The 15,541-nt window shown below is 45.8% G+C and overlaps 1 protein-coding gene across 1 annotated transcript in view; it reads right to left on the minus strand.

Moving 5' to 3' along the window:
* Positions 1–14,855, minus strand: part of LOC144141610 (uncharacterized) — a 34,830-nt gene extending 19,975 nt beyond the window's left edge. The window contains exons 1-3 of the mRNA XM_077673153.1: positions 14,716–14,855; positions 3,291–3,566; positions 2,753–2,924 (exon numbers count right to left, since the gene is read on the minus strand). Of these exons, the coding sequence (XP_077529279.1) occupies positions 2,753–2,924; positions 3,291–3,566; positions 14,716–14,779 (512 nt within the window). The 5' untranslated portion in view covers positions 14,780–14,855. The remainder of the gene's footprint in view (positions 1–2,752; positions 2,925–3,290; positions 3,567–14,715) is intronic.
* Positions 14,856–15,541: the final 686 nt, after the last annotated feature.

Raw genomic sequence — 15,541 nt, forward strand, 5'->3', positions numbered from 1 at the left:
GCGACCGTCTCCTCCTTTTTTTAAATGCAGAACATTTCAGTAACTCACGATGTCACCCGCGTTGACGCCCGTAGTCCGCACCGCACCCCTCCCTACTATATAAAAAAAATACTATCCGGCGCCAGGTTTGGATCCCTCGACCCTGCGGGCGGAACGCAATGTACATGGTGCTTTACCCACTGCGCCACAAAGCCGACACAGAATGGGACGCTATGAACGCGCCTTATATCGTTGACTCATTCAAATTACTGCTGACGAGCGCTATCTCGTCAGCAGTTGCCACAAGTGCAACAACATTAACGTAACGCAAACTACTTAACGTCGTGCGCCCCCGGAAATGCTCTGCATTTGATCGTGCCCCTCGCGACGGGGATGTTTCACTGCGTCTTCTCTTGGTCGTGGGACCCGTGGCGCCATCTGGCGGAGGCGCGGCACAACTCGTAGCACTTTCTTTGAAAAAGCGCCTCGAAAGCGCGGCAAATATGAAATAGGGATGACGCGCTATCGAGGCAATCCGCCGACGCGGCTGCTTTGTGTACAGACTCGGCGGCGAGCGTCCCGGGATTCTGGTGCCGACCGAACCCCATTTTGTTCTTTCACTATTCGGTCATGCCATCGTTCACTCGGTAGACGCGGGCGCCAAAGGGCTGCGCCCTAAAAGAAGCTGGGCGGCAGCGGGATTGGGGTGTGGTTTGTGAGCCCCGCGTCGCGAGGGAGAGAGGGAAACAGCTCAGTCATGAGTTAGCCCTCGTGTGCGGCGGCAGGCGAGTGGGGCAATCAGTTCTGGCCGGCGTCGGCCGTTTCTCACACGTGTGTACAGACAATTTGGCCAGTTGGTCCGGTTTGGCACTGACTGAAGTAACGCTCGCTCTCCCGCGCAACACTGTGTACATAAAAGGAGGCACCGAATGATGTTAGCGTGGTTACCTTGTCATTTATGCATGAAAAAGCCAACCTACTGTATGCGAAATTCGGAGAAGCAAAAAAAAAAAAAACTTACAATGGTCAGCCGCATGTAGTCTGTAGTGTACACGGTACCCCTAAAGCGGACATGCGCAACATAGAGAACCCTGGTGGTTAAAGACGTCAGGTCTTCCTTAAGAGGCAGAGGGGCGCTGAAAAAATGACCACGCGATGAAACGAGAATATAGAAAAGAGTTGACATGATAACCGTCAAAAGGAATCGTTAAAAAACTTCACGATCATGTCATGCTTCAAAGGTGATGAGCCCATTAGCCAACCGTCTCGTCTCCAGGGCGCCCTCTTCCTTTCACCGTCGCACCTCCTTTTAAGAAAGACAGCCATACTGTTGCCCATCTTTACCATGACATGCTCTACATTATCGTGTTTCTCGGCGATTCCCCCCCCCCCCTCTCCGTGACTGGACGTGCGTTTCAAAAAGTAAATATACGGATTATGGGTGCCGGAAAACCGGTACATTTCTGGCTTTTATTTCCCCCCTTCCCTTGATTTGGTCATATAATATGTGTAGTCCTGCGAGAGGAAAATGGTCATTTCCTGTGCACCTTGCTCTTGATGGCGGGAAGCAGTCGTGTCTACAGCCGGTTAGATTGCGGCAAGACCTTTGTAAGCCCCACTGCGGGCCGGTGCTAGTTGTCCTGTAGCTGACGCAAAACATCTTTTGCAAACGTGCGCGGGAACAAGGACAGCTCGAGACAACGCGCTCAGAAAGGTTGGTCTCCGGTGGCATAAACCGGCTGACTACAACCGCTGGGTGAAGGAAGATCAATACTGCAGGTCGCTGATGGAGTTTTTGTACGTAGCTGGACTTTATGCATACCTGTAGACTTAAAAACGTATCGGTTTTGTGAATATCCGGGCTTTTTGCAGGCCTTCTCTCTTTTTTTCCTACTGTCCGCTCTTCGTCAGCCTTTCCTCCTTTCTTTAAACATCCTCTCTTATTCCACGTAGCAAAAACACGAAGCAAAAAATATACTCTGTATGTAAAGTTTATATAGTTCCGGCTCGGAGGTCGCCCCGTCCTCCATTGCGAAAGGACACAAGGCTGTGCATTCATGAAGGGGAAGAAGAACCAGAATTTATTCAAGGTATATCTTAATTTTCGCAGTACACATAGTGTGTACTGCGCAATTCATTCACCTCCTGGGAAATGTACGGCGGCGCTGTAACCAAAGGTCCACCACACTAACTGTCTCAATGCGCGAAAAAAGTTTCAAGGTTCACGACAACAACTTTCTCAATGTACGAAAATATTTTTTACAGAAGTAGGGGAAGTTGGGATTTGACGAGAGAACATATAAAATTCCTGAGTGGTGTTCATACGATGCTTTCATTCAATTGGATTAATATTAAAATCTCAGGACTGAAGAAAGCAACAGAAACTAGTTTTGGTACACCGTACCTTGTGGAAAGGTAACTTTCATAAGAGTTGTTCTTGGGGCGGGGTGGGAGGTATTGGCGTCGAAAGGAAACAAGCCAGCAGTTTACGGGAAATATGTCGCGCCACCTTTTCATGATAGCAAATTTAAACACAACTATGCAAACAAAATAACAAAATTTCAGCAAAAATATCCCTTTCTGCTTTTGAGTTATTGCAGAGTGAAACGAACTTTCTACTGCCTTAGTCGTTCAAAAGGTAAGACAATGCGAATTTCACCTTTGACGTATTTCGGTTCAGTAGTGCATTCTAAGGCAGGCGCAAGGTTAATCGTTTAGGAAAGCTTCTGTATCAACACACATAAAAAAGTGATTAGCAACAAAGACGTATTACCCGCCTAATGGTCCAAATGCTTTTGAGGCAATGTCCGTATACTGGGTGTACCAGTAGAATTTCCGGAACTCTTCGTGTCGTTCTTCGAGGATGTCACAGCACCATCCCAGAAGGAGAGAGTTAAACGCAGTGAGTGCGCCGAAAATAAGGATGAAGAAGATGGCACTCCAGCCTGAAAAAGGAGTAGAAGAGCACGGGCATAGATATTGCAAAAATTAGCAACGACTCTATCATTATCATCCTAATCATTGACCTGCGGGTTTCATTGAAAAGTAGAGAGCAACTATTGTGTGGACGTCTTGCAACTGAGTCCTTCCAGTACGTGGTATTCCATGTAAATTTCGTCTGTCTTGATTACCCTCAAATCAGTACGACGCAATCATAGTTTTGTGTGTCTAGATTTCAGCTTTCGTGAACGGAACTAATTCCGTTGTGATATAAATGAGCTTTGATCTTAAGCTTCAATTCTACCGAGACTAAGACCCCAAGATGTGGCAGAGACCGCAGTATTAGTTCACGGCACAGAAAGTCACATCACCTATTCCGGCGAAGGCTAAGGGCATGGTGGCTATTCCCAAGCCCATCAGGTTGGCCGTGAGTGCTGCCGTAGCCATGCCGATCCCCAGCATTGCTGGCTGAGGAGGAAACACGGTGTCTCTTATCTTCCATTCCTGGGCGTAGATCCTCTTCGTTCGTTGCCACCAGCCTTCCTGGGCATTTCCCGCTGCCACTCCACCCGGGGCCGGGAATCCGTTGACACTTCCGGGAACCCAGTTCTCAGCCACTGTCATCGTCTGGAAGTTCCCGTCGTTGGCTGCATTGAAGGCACGGCAGTGAAATGTCACTTCCTGGCATCGGGGAACTACAACTGTAAATGACATGCACCTTGGGTTCTTTATTTGGCCACCATTAGTTCGGGCAAGATATTCTTTGCAGGAGGTCACTGGGTGTTGCAATTGCTTAAAACCCTGACTATTTCTCAGAGGAAGAATTGCGAGCAGGCATGAAAATGTAGCGGTCGAGTTCATCATTTAAAAACCCCGGTCCATGCGCAGTAGTTTCTGGGTGAAAGATTTCCGTGCCATCAAGAAAGAAGGCGCTTCTTTTTGGCTCGCGCCTACTCGCGCTGCGTTGTTCGGCCTTGTTCTTCCACCAAGGGTATGGCAAACACTTCCGCTGTATCATAAGTATGATGTGTTCCGAATAAAAAATGTCGTCTGATAACAATAGCAACAACAACAACAACAGCAGCAGCACCAACACCAACAGCAGCAGCAGCAGCAACGACAACGACAACAACAACAACAACAAGAACAACAGCAACAACACGCCTATAGAAAGGCAGGTTTTCGAGATTCCACAATGAGGTGTCTCAACTTGACTGATAACACCCACTTCTAGCATGTTTTTAAGCTTCTGAGAGCTTGCGAAGAGAAACTAGCGCATTAGCCGGCTATAAGACGTACTTAAGAACCCGTTCCAGCCAGTCGGCTTTATTCGTAGTTTTCGCGTGAAACTTCGCATATCAAAAGAAAATCCAAATGACTAAAAGGAGGAGCGGCTGACAGTTGGGGATTTATCGGGGATGCCATTCCAGCGATTCACAAACGCAACCTATGAGCGATCACAACATCCAAACCTTGAAATTCAGACGGAAAATGCAAATATTGAAATTTTTCTACCTACTTAACAAAAAAAAACTGTCAATAAGTCTAGAGCAACACCTACAACCGCTCACCACTGGCACAACACGACACCGGCATGCCGACCACTTAACGCCCTTCAATGCTAGAACTAACGTTTTCAAATTCCTGTTTTTCCCGCGCACTGTATTCGAATGGAACCAACTACCAGCATCATTGATCAATACCGTCGATTTAATTTATCATAGTGTATTTTAAAAGGTATTGTGAATGTCATAGAGTTCTGTTGGTTGGTTGTTTCAGTTATGCCCTTAATGTTCGCGCTTTTCATGTTCTCAGATTTATGTTGAACATATCACATTGTATGTAATAACGTCACTCCTGTTTTAGCTCTTCAATGGGCTTGCAGGGTTGTGTAAATAACTAAAATAAAAATAACTTCGAAGGTGGCGCGGTTTCATGTTTGCTCTGGTGTCATCTTTAACGCTATCACTTGGGACCGGAAACATTTTCACTAAAATATCTTTAGTAGGCTTGAGTCAAGATCGTTTCCCCGAAGTCCGGTGTCGATCAGGAACCCAATCGCCCGGGCTCCGGTTGATTTGGCAGGAGGCTGGCAGGGCGATGGTGTTGAAGTTCTTGGAGATGGCGGTCGAATTGACGAACTCGAGGCGTTGAGGTTGATAAAACGAAACAAAGGGTTTATATACAGCTATTTACAGTAGTAAAACTGGGTACATGAGTAATGAAAAGAAAAACTTCAAACTTCAGCTAGACGCTAGCTCCAAGTGCGCACAAATCACTTGAGCTTCTCAACTTCGTCTAACTCTCCTATTCTCGGAGCGTACCGCTCGAACCGCTCGAGAAACCACGGCCGAGACTCTGTCTCGCCGCAAGATCCGTCTAGTTGCCCGGTGCGGCACTGCACCCTAAACCTCCGACGCGGTCTTAACCTTGACTAGGGGGCTCACAAATCCCAACCTAGCTTTAACGGTCGAGACTCCTTGTCCCGCCGGAAACTGCCCAGCTCGGCGCTCAGACAAGAACGATTTCCAACGGCCAAGTTCGGCCTTATAAAACCTCGAGATCACCCTCTCTCGGGAACGCCCCTGTAGCGTTCGTACACGCGTAAAGGAGTGCCCAAATTCACGTAGACAGCTGCCACTCAGCACGCCACGGAATATTCATTGAGGCGCCGCCACCTTTGGGTCAACGGCACGCTCGCAGACGAGCAGGTTCGTGCGACCCCGCGGGGTGAGAGCGAAAGACGGTGACAGTGCGTCATGCTGACCAGGGCGCGTTAACAATGGAGACTCGTGCGGCGCTCGTCCCGATGCCGGTAAACCCACCACCCCCGCGCGTCAGGCAGACGTTCCCGGAATCAGGCGGCGCTGTCTGCTTTCTCAATGGGGGATTATCCCTGTGGTATGCGGTGGGCCAGACAATCCGTCTCCCGTGCACGCCGTGACGAGTTGGCGACGGCTGCAGTGCAGTGTTGGCAGTGCTACGTCGCTAGACAGAGCGGCGGGTTCTCACGCGAAGCCCGGGCGACTGGCCGCTAATCTCATAGGTGGACCTTACATCTTGGGAATAAAAGATAGGCATACCCTAAAATTTCCTAGAGGCCGTGTAATTTGTAAATTTCTGCGACTGAAAATCGCCATATTTATAGTGCAATAAAAAGGGCGTTCATATAAAAGCAAACCACATGAAAAAGCTACAGTCGTGTGATTTTCGCCTAACCCTATAATTTTGAAACAATAAGCCGGTGATTTAGAGTTGCATTGATGCTGAAAACGACAGATGTAGTGGCCTCTGGTGAGAGCAGATTTGGTGCGCATGCGCACTTCACTGTAGATGCCGATTCGGTGTTTACTATAAAAATAAGTACGCATTGTTCATAAATGAAGAATGGGACAAATGTGCCTGATGCAGTTAAACTACACAGCGCTGAAAGATCAGACCTAAAGCGTGACGAAGTGGCTTCATGCTGTTTGAGAAACTTGAGCTGTATCAGACTTTCTGTGCTGTATGATTCAGCAAGGTTACTCCCCCGGAACGGAGAAAATAAAATGAAAAAAAAGGTTACTGGCACATTTTCCCGACTCAGCGAACAACGATAAAGCTGGGATATATTCTGCAGCGAAAGCTTCTAATGTCAGTCCTCGTTTATAATGTGTACCGTGCCCTTAAGAACCCTACGAATAAAACAGGGGTCCTGGAGTTTGCGAAGAAGTGAACTTGCGTTCCAGGAATAGGCCCTGGATGTTTGTCTTGTCGAGCGATTTAAGGACCAGGACATCCACCTAAATGCAGCCGTATGGATGCATTTAGGTGGATTCCACACTTTCCTTTGAGGATGTTCGTCTAGTATTTGTCGTTTCATACAGCTCAGGATTGCTCAGGAGCAGCTCCACAATAGTTGTCCTCATAATTGTGATTGCGAGAGCAGTGTTAGTCAGCCCCAGAGCTCCCCAGAGCTGCTCAGTATTGGCAAACAAAAGACAGCATGACCGTCCTGAATTGCGTATAAGGGGTTCCCAGAGGCGAACATTTCGACAACGGCCCACGACCGCCTGCACTCTGTCGGAGTGTCCGCCCAACAACGGAATCTCGTCGACTACGTTGCCTCCGCAGTCGGTGTAGCGCTCCTTGTTTTCCTTAGACACGGCCGGGATTTCGGATGCTCATTATTTACACGCTTGCCCGGAGGCTTAGCGTGTCTAGTGCGAAGAAGAAACGGCAGGCCACCCACGTCATCAATAAGTGGAGATGTCACGCCATCGATGTACGTTAAGAGCGCGCTTTCCGTGTCGCCAACAGAGGCAGCTCCTCAGAAGCTGGGGAAGAGAATTCTATAGTAACTTCCCTCGAAAACCACGCAGGAGGTTGCTTGGGTACGCATTAGACCTGAAACGCTTGTCTGAGAATTTAAAACTCGGTTGCACGTAATGGGTACAGGAGCTGTTGGGAATGTTTTATAGAACAAACAGTTGTGGCGACTCCAGGTGTTACCATCTGATTCAGAGTAACTAACCTTGGTCAAGCAGCTCACGAACGCTACGTTGATTGCTTGGTCAAGGGCATCTCACGAGATCAGTTGCTGCCGTGTGTACGCGCTTATATTGAGCCGGCGGGTCGTTGTCTAAATGAACGCCCGAGGGACCCCGTTTGTGATATAAGGTCGTTGACACTTAGCTTACTTGCAGTTCCCTGCTCTTCTCTCGGCAGGCTTCCGCTATAACAGAGCGATCCTCACGCGGTATTCTGACCGGAGAGCATGTAGAACCTTTGCTGTTTATGGAAGTAACAAGACGGGAAAAGCATGCGTTAATTATTAAAACGTGGTTATCAATTCTCGAGAAGATGATGTAGGTGTCGGAAAAGTTTAGAGGTACTAAATGGATCCGTGACCGATGTCATGATATTGCTGCTCTTGTTTTATCAATTTGCCGCTAAAATGTAATGCATGTTTTATTTTACACATTTACGTTTATTTTCCTTTTGCAACACAAATAAACCTAGTTGTACTTTAGCGGCCTTGTTATACGGCTCTGTTACGCTCACCCAGTCTTGCAGCTGTTTTCTTCGCGTTAGGTAACCCAAGGCCGTCTTTTCACACCTCGCACACAGCAACGTAGCCACCGCACTTAATCAAATACATGTGCCCGCGGAGTCTGCATATGTAATCTAGGCGAAATAAAGGATACACTATAGCACGACATTCTGAAATAGGCAAAAAAACTCCCGTGGTTTGATTGAAACGATAGTCCTTCCGTACAACCCAGTTCGTAAAGAAAGTGTAAACGCCAGCGTTTACGCATCTCACGCAAATGTTTAATGGAAAAAGATTATCCTCTTAAAATCATGCACCCCTCTGTGTAACGACGACGTTCGTTGAACGCGACGCTTTCTCGTGGTAGATTCTTTGGTTGGCCAAAGCCAGACTGCGAGTATGTGCTACTCTGGAGGTAAAACCACTTTTCTAGAATACCCACAGCAACGTTCGGGTGTGCACTCCGTAGGCCTAACGTTTGGATTTGGGGTGAACGGTGCGAATTGGTACCTGCTGCTTTGCGTTGGCTTCGACCGTGTCGAAATAGAAGTCAGCCAAGACTTCTTTCTAAGATAAAATTTCCATGCATAAAAGAAAAAAAGTCGAAATGGAGCAATCGGATAGACGCTGGCTCCATAACGCGAAGGACCCAGGTTCGATTCAGGTCACAAAAGCGTTTTGTTCCCCTTCACTCACTCACGATCAGTCATCATCATCGTCAGAGAAAGTTGCCTTTCCTACAAGGTGTATAGGCATACAACGCCACCAGTGAGGCCACTGAAGCTTCGGTTTAATACCTGTTGTTATGCTCAAATGACGCAATGGTTTTTCGCCCATGCCTTGGATTGGAATGGCCTGCCTTCATGGTGGAAATAGCGCCAAAAACCAAGCTGAAGAAACAGACAGACAGATAGACCGGCAGGCAGACAGACAGACAGACAGATATTTGCCTTCCCGCCATTGTTTTCACGCTATTGTCTTTATTTTTGTAGCATGACGAGGTACACAATAACTCTCCCAACCACCTGCCTTGGTAAGATAAGGTTGTTGATAAGATAAAATAATTGAAAACAAGAAATATCCTTTTCAGAGCATACAGCTGATGCTTCGAAATGCATGTTCCCGCAGATCATGTTGCAATTACACAAATTATACGCGAAAGTATTCTCCGATAGCTGTCTAAATACGGGGCGTTCTTTGGCTAGGGAGAATTTCTCGTTATGGCCCTGCCGTAATTTTCTGACGAAGACCGCTGTGTACTAGCGGGGAAGAAATCCTCGATTTCGAGTACTGCGGCGGTGTGTAATCTTTGAAGGGCGAGGAGAGCGAGTGCGAGTAATGGCCGTTGAGGGAGTGCGAGTAGCGGCAGGGATTATGTAACAGTGACTCTTGCTTAAAGCCCTAGTACCCCTTGCGCCATGCTGTACTCTCGCGGATAACTCGGGGATAGGTAGCTCGGCGTTAGAGGCTAGGTATTCTCAAGGACAACCAGCCAGATAGCGGAAAGAGATGTAGAAGCCAAAGAATGCTCCAGGTGAGAAAGTCGAAGACAAGGTTGGCCGATAATAAGTTGATAAGAGCGCTCCTGACATGATATTCCAGGAAACAGTCCTTAAGGTCACGTTACCGATTGCGTGGACGTATGCTTTTTATCAAGGGGGGCAACGCATTCTCTTTACTCACGTAGCCTGATGAAAGCTGCCAGAGCAGAACTTACTTTGTGTGGTAACTCGCCCACCCACAATGTTTGTGTGGACATCTGTCGCTGAAGTTGAAATGACATTACGCAGTGTTATACCATTTTTAAGCACAACGCATTCCAGGCGCTTCGATTATAAGTACACCAAAGCCATTCCATATTTAGTTTTTGTTTTCGCTTGAGAGATAGCCCACAAAAAAGTTGTAAAATCCTTCTCCGATTCGTGCTGGTTCTCCCAGAATACATAACCTTCTAAAAAAACAATTGTGTCGTTTAAAACAGTGCGAACATCTGTTCTACTAGAAACATTTCTACACAAACAACACATTTTACACTAGAAAGATAGAAATTCCCAAAGTTTTATCACATTAATTAGAGAAAGTAATCAGCCATGGAAGTTTTAGAAGAAATGACGCAAGGGTGTGTTTTCCGCAACTGTTCTGGAGGCAGAACAGGCTTGGGGTAAATAGTTATTTATTGAGCTAGTATTTCCGTAACAAATCAGTGGAAATATTTTTCTGCTATAGAGTACATTTGCAACCCTGCAAAGATTTATTACTTTACTTGACGTACAGATTCAATCGATGATATTTTAAAGGTGCCGTGATTTTGTATATCGCTCGCGCTTCTACCGAATCAGGGCTACAGACATCTGCTCTGCTTTCTGGGGGTTAAAATAGGAATGGACGTGGGTTCGTCGTTCCGAGCAGATTCTGTAACTTATGTAAACATATGCTATAATGACAGCTGATGCTCTGCATGAGATGTGAGGTGAGGTTTGATAATATATGCCGCCTGGCCATATACCGCGCATTTTGTTTTCTTTTTTTTATCCGGCCTATTGTGTTTAGGCATAACAGACGGGTTTGCTGTGCACAATTTAGGCAGTGCCAAAATATGAGTTGTTAACTTGGAAATTTGGTAACAAATTAGTACAGGTTGTTCTTCTCAATGACAAAGTTCCATCTCTAAGGTTCTGTACACTCTGTGGCCACAAGTGTCGTGTTTTTTTCAATTGTTCGAGGGGAAAAGAATATTGTATTAATGTCAACCTTAGAGAATGGTATGTTAACACTTGAAATAACCGCTAACAAAATGGAAAGCTTTAGGCAGATTATATTGCTAAAGGCAGGTGGACCCTTAGTGCGTGCATTCAACTTGGGCAATCTACTCATTACTCATCATCACGTGCCCCATCTTCCAATACTGAAATATCCTTGCGATTAGAATGTAAGGAGACTATTCATTCACAAGACTTTCTAGGTTTAATTGAGGGATTGCCCTAAATGTGAAAAAGAATTCAAAAGGCACAAATTACGGTAGCTAATAAAAATTTAGTCTGCCCAGGGAGTCTTGATAAAGCAAGAATACTCTTTGCACACACTCAAAAAAAAAAAACATCAGGCAGATATCCACAGAGGCCAAACGAAATGCGTACGTTCTATATTTTAGCCATTGTGAAAAAAAAGTGGACACATACCTTTGCCGTGAAACGAAACAATATCCGCTCTGAACATATATTATATATGGACTACAGCAGCGGGGCCGCAGCTTTTACAACAACTAAGACTGAAGATAACGTTAACTCTTGTATAGCCACCTCATCCAGGGTAAGTCTTCTCGCCACTATGGAATTACGCTCTTCACAAGAAAATGTCATAAATAATAAATTGGCCGGCATATGCTGCCGTCTCTGCACATGTTGTCGAAAGGCGGCACTGTTCTGCCGCTCTTGCCACGTAACCGCCTCTCCTGTTTCATCTGCCTACCTATCCCGCTCTTCTCTAATTGCCTCGGTCCACCCACTGGAGGTTTTCGGAGTTCAATTTTGCCACGTTCGCACGGGTGCGCCGTGTGTTGGGACTGGTGGTACTCAGCGCTCGAGCCGCGAGCGATCTGAGTTTCGCGGGTAAAACGTTTTTAAAGGCGATAGTCTCTCTTGGGCTACTTGAACCCAGACATTTTGGTCTGTCTTTCTGTCTGTTTGTCTTTCTGTCTGTATGTCTGTCTGTGACTCGATTCAGCCACTCGTTCATAGTAAAACAAGGCCTGCGCAATAGTCTTATGTAGTCACAGCCAAATCTGCCCGTCTAAATCCGGTATAATGTTCATACTTGTCAACATTGTTGAAGAAGAACAAGGCATTACGCAAATATAAGGCAACAAATTAATACATAAGTGATATTCGCAGTATCCCATTATAATAAATCATAGAAGCTTGATTTTCGCGAAATTAAATACTTCATCCACTGCAGACAAAAATGACTCCGCCGTCGCCTACTGTCGCCAGCGCAAGTATATAGCTTCTGGTGGCATTTTAAGAAATTAAGCGGCAATAGTTACGAAAGGTTCCGCTAGATAGGCTCCACGTTCTGCTTGGAACGCAAGTGCAGTAGGGCAACGTCGTTCTATAAACGTTGAAGTAAGGCGCCTCGATTCACCCGCGTCTCCGCCGTAAGGCAGAACTGGCATCGAGGCACCCGTCCTGAAGCAGTGGAAAGCGGTAAATTTAAATTGATTTAAGCAAACCTTTGGCGTCATTACCTTTGGAGAAGCGTCATTACCGTCAGGAGCGTCATTACCTTGTAGGAAACATGAGAGGTGAGCGGTAAAGTGAAGGGAGGGATTTACTTTGCAAATCTCGATAAAGGCTATCGTCTTTTGTCGACATTTGCAACAAAAGGAGCAGATACAAGGCCAATTTGTTTCGCCGCGCTTTTTATTTTGCTCTCGCAAAAACCGGCACATATCCATTTTTAGTTAAAACAACCGCGCAAACACCAGTTGTGCATCAATGTTCTTCCTCGAAGAAGTCTAATATTATCTTTTTGTTAAACAATGTTGACAAGTTCGGAGCATCTTTCTTGATCTATTAGATTGAAAGTGTTTTGCATATGTAAACATCTCACAGAAGAATTATTTTAACTTTTGACTGGGTCGCTGAATCAAGGGACAGACAGACAGACAGACAGACAGACAGACAGACAGACAGACAGACAGACAGACAGACAGACAGACAGAGGGACGGACGGACGGGCGGGCGGACGGACAGGCAGTCAAACAGACAGACAAACAAACAGACGGACAGACGGACGGACGGACGGATGGACGGACGGACCATTTTCGCGTTTTAGAAGGCCAAGAAAGGCTGTCTTTTTTAAAAATTATTTCCTTGCACGGTCCTACTTTCCCGATTGAGTTATATTAGTAGGGATAGGCTCGCTAAGAACAGTAGGAGGTATCAAACAGCTGTACGTATATCGCCTCCTAATCTGGACACTTCAGTTAAATTCCTTTACCAAATCCATTGTGCCTTTACTCTGTCTCTAAAGGGCAGCCATTTTCTCGACTGGACAAATCACTCCTACAACAAAACTTTCTCGTATAATAGGGTACATCAGACGTCCTGCTTTCTTGATTAAAGTTGTTTCGGATAATCTCCGAGATGAGCGGTTGGGCAGTTAGGTGCACTCCTCCTATATTGCTGATAACAAGATACTCTAGGATGGAGCCGCCTACTGATAAGAGAGCGCGAATCTGCGGAGGTTTCTCCAGATTTTTCTGCTCTTTCTCTAGTGCACTGGTTCTCCATCTCCATCGCTGTTTCTATGTGTCGATAGGCTTCCAGTTAAAAAGTTAAGCAATGAAATTGCGATTTGTGCTCTGAGGCACGTAAAAGGTGGCAAGGCCCTGTGGATGAATTTATTGTCAGCAAAACTAATGCCCTATATGTGGGTTTTTCAATCTGCTCAAATTTCAATTCTCGTATCTGTTGGGCGGTTTTAAGGTTGTATATTACTGAGATAGTGGTGTAAATGTACTTATCAGCTTTCTTCGAAAGCAAAGAAATCAATCAGTTTTGTCATATTGAAAAGAAACGAGTAAGCTATTTTTGTTTATTTTAAACCAAGTTAGAGATGCTGTAAGTCACTACGTTTTGGCAGAAACGTGAAAACACACGTATTTAAAGTACCTTATGCCTGCAGCGAGTGGATGAGACCATCTGTAGGTTTTTCTCGTGGTGAAGGAATTTTTTTGCTCTGTTGATTCATTTGCGTCATTAAGCGGGTTCAAATGTATTTTGTTGGTTTTCTACAGGGCCCGTACATCAGAGCCACCCTAATCTGAACATACTGAAAAACAGCGGAGAAAAGGGACCGTTTCGCGCTCTTTGCGAGTATATAAATTTCCTACCAACGAGTCCACCCCACTAGAACCCTAGTAAGAAAAACCACAATTCCTGCTTACAAAGCGTTGGCTACTACCCCTCTGGGGGAACGTACTACTGTGACAGCATGATACGTTTGCAAGGCATCAATGCACGCGCAAGGGCTTCACAGTACGGGTAAAGATTTCTTGTGGTCGATGCTTCTAATATTTGTAAAATAATTTATGGACTTATTGTTCCACCTAACTTATGGATTAACTGGCATGACTGAGTTGATTGGCTCTTCACAAAGCTCATATTATACTCCTCAGCAGGTATACGGGCTAAGTTGTGGGCACGTAACAACGTACTGGGCTTCAGAGTACTCACTACGCTTCGGGGTATTGGCGCCGGCTTCAGCATTTCTGCTGAAATACTGAAGAAAAAATACTGAAGAATGCTGAAATACGGAAGAAATACTAGAACAAACATCACCACGTATTTCAGCTGGCCAACCTTCCTAGTGTTAGCGTACTAAAACCAGCTACTCAACGAGAAGGAGATGGCTACAGAGCGATGCTGGATCTCAAATTCAAATTCAAATTCAAAATTTTGAATTTCTTCATTCATTTGTTCATTTCTCGATACTTTGAAGAGACCCACCCGTTGCGTTAACATTTTCTCCAGGGTTTCCTGTGCCCTGAATGAGATTTGTTGGGAGACGATGACACTGCCCTACACAGTTTCATCGTGAATTCTATCAAGCTTGCGCAAAGCCGCAAGAAGCCTAGACAGGGTGGAACGCCGGAAAGTGGGCATGGTTCAGCGAGATTTCTCGTGAGAACAATACCGCCTTGTTTTGAGAGCCTATCGCAGAAGAAGACCCCTTCAAATCAAGACAAAGACCTTGTGACTTACGCGCATAGGGTGGTGCCATTGTGGGGTATGAGCTGTGGGTCTTCTCTGGGGTGTGCATGTCCATCCCGGTACCGTGACTCCTAACGAATGTTCGCCAATGCTACTGGGAAGCTTGCTCATAATCTCAACCTTTTTAGACTTTATCACTGCCGCAAACAATGATGAATGCCTGGACGAAGCTTCGCGAACTACAGTACACACGCTTATCTTCAACGGCCCATAAGGGATATGGCAATGTGGGGTTTTTGAGCCGCTCACGGCCGTGCCTCGATATATAGCAAGGTCATGAGAGATAAAAAAAGAGAGCGATAAAGTTATGCCACTTTGGGATACAGCTAGCTGGCGGATTCTTGCGATTCATGTCGACGCTAACAGAGATATTAGTACATTGCGGAACTTCTGGCGCCTGGGTCTTTCTTATTTCTCATTTTATGGCTTACTTACTTCTAACACAGTATAGCCAGTAGGAATAGTCAGCGTTTACATATCGAGTTGTCCCGAATAGGAGGTGGGTTAATGTGTAGTTCTTCTTAAATAAATTCAACATATTTATACCCCCACTGCAGAGCAATGCTTCTGTCCAGCCTTGAGACGCCAGTGACTCTAACTTGAAATTGGACGACAGTTATCTTATAAATACGACGGACTTTACTGCGCAGTTATAGCTTTGCTGTAGGTGTAGAAATGAGCCTATCTGAATCGTAATTTGTGGGAAGCTCGACGTGACAGGAAGCTGCTAAAATATAAATAGCTCAGACGACCCGTCCTTGAACAAGGCTATACAATTTAGAACACCTACATGCTATGTAGATTAACGGCATAGAAT

The sequence above is a fragment of the Haemaphysalis longicornis genome, unplaced genomic scaffold (genome assembly GCF_048455015.1).
Source record: "Haemaphysalis longicornis isolate Haplotype H1 unplaced genomic scaffold, Haemaphysalis longicornis Haplotype H1 scaffold_6, whole genome shotgun sequence".
Classification (NCBI taxonomy): domain Eukaryota; kingdom Metazoa; phylum Arthropoda; class Arachnida; order Ixodida; family Ixodidae; genus Haemaphysalis; species Haemaphysalis longicornis.